This window comes from Octopus bimaculoides, chromosome 6 (assembly GCF_001194135.2).
Source record: "Octopus bimaculoides isolate UCB-OBI-ISO-001 chromosome 6, ASM119413v2, whole genome shotgun sequence".
Taxonomy (NCBI): domain Eukaryota; kingdom Metazoa; phylum Mollusca; class Cephalopoda; order Octopoda; family Octopodidae; genus Octopus; species Octopus bimaculoides.
The window spans coordinates 37,058,759-37,060,377 of NC_068986.1; the positions used below are offsets into that span (position 1 = coordinate 37,058,759).

At 32.1% G+C, this 1,619-nt stretch overlaps 1 protein-coding gene across 2 annotated transcripts in view; it reads right to left on the reverse strand.

The window, feature by feature from the left end:
- The window catches only part of LOC106867500 (semaphorin-5A), a 308,833-nt gene that overhangs the window by 102,241 nt on the left and 204,973 nt on the right, over positions 1 to 1,619 (reverse strand). For both annotated transcript variants that reach the window (XM_052968682.1, XM_014912385.2), the window contains exon 4: positions 200 to 1,075. In XM_052968682.1, coding sequence (XP_052824642.1) covers positions 200 to 344 — 145 coding nt within the window. In that variant the 5' untranslated portion in view covers positions 345 to 1,075. The remainder of the gene's footprint in view (positions 1 to 199; positions 1,076 to 1,619) is intronic.

Consider the following 1,619-nt stretch of genomic DNA (forward strand, 5'->3'; position numbering starts at 1 on the left):
ATATATATATATATATATATATATATATATATATATATATATGGAAAAGAATAGGAAGGGTTTAGGTCGCTGATGATCTAAACCAATAGATATGCTGCATAAGTGCTGTAACATGAAAAAAAAAATACACACATTTAAAAAGCAGAAAATTGAATAAAAAACAAACCAATGAATGAATGAAATAAACTGAGTAACTTACCATCATAAGAAATATAGCGATAATCCCCTGGAGAGTAACTAGTCACTGTGTGTAGAAATGTGAAAGTGAACAGAATGAGAGCCAAGTGAAGTTGTAATTTCATAGGTGACAGTCGTGTCCGGCTCTTTACTAGTAGACTAAGCATCGTCGACAGGTAATTTTACAGACATTTCTCCTCCGTTAACTCAATACCTTGGCGGTGGTGGTGATGGTGGTGGATGAAATTCTTACTTGAAAAACACTACCCTCTTTTTGGTAATATTATGGCTCAGACTACATTGGACAGTAGTTATAGATAGTACAGGAGAGTGATAGGCTGGACTGATGGCAACAATTTTTGTTTAATTACAAAAAGTAAACAAACAATCAAATAAATAAAAGACCAAATATGGATGAAAAAAAGACAAGGAAAGCGGAGAATTATATTTGGCTCAAACAGATTCCAAAACAAAATGGAACTAGTGGGGTGTTTCTTTAGTAGATGTATAATTTGGTATCCAATGCTGATCCTAATTCAAGTGTTTCAACTCAATCACAAAAGTATATTGCATATATAAATATAATATATATATATATATATGCGATATATATTATATATATATATATATTTATTTAATAATATATTATTATTCCTGAATAGCAGTAATGGTACAATCCTCTGTAGTTGCAATGGTAGGTTGCGTCTTGGAAAGAAAATGCATTTGTCTTTTCTTTGAGTTTTGATTAATTATTTATTGTTGTTGTTGGTATTACTGTTGTTCGTTGGTAGCGTTGGTGATAGTGGTAATGATGCTGAGGGCCAGGATGTAATTCTTTCTTCTTGCATCGGCGGCCAAGTTCTGTAAACCCCATCGATTTGCCTGGATTTGACTGAAGCTGAAACACATCCAGAGATAACATTTGAACTGAGAACACAAACAAATAAGCAAATAAACAAACTAACTAACTAAACTAAAACAAAGAAAAAAAAAGACATGGAAACAGAAAGAAAATCTGGAATAATAATCAAAAGTCAATAAATAAAACACAAATATAAACAGAATATATAATAGTAAAAATATAAAACAAATATAAAATGGTGATGAAGAAAAAAAAGAAGAGAAATAAGGAGGAGGAGAAAAAGAAAGAGAAGTATAAAGAAAGGAAAAGAAAAACAGAAGAAAAAGGAGAAAAAACAAGAGAATTAAGAAAATGGTAGAGAATAAAAAAGAGTGAAAGGCAGAGGAGTAGGAGGAGAGGAAAAGAGAAATGCCTCAAAGATGTATTAAAATTATATTCATATTTCCTTCTTCGATCAGTTCCCTCCTCCTCCTCTTCCTCCAATTGGGAGAGAGGAGGAGAATGAAGAGGAGGAGGAGGAGGAGGTATCTATTTAGTTTTGATCATCTCTCACCTCTTCCACCAACAGTTACCTGTATAT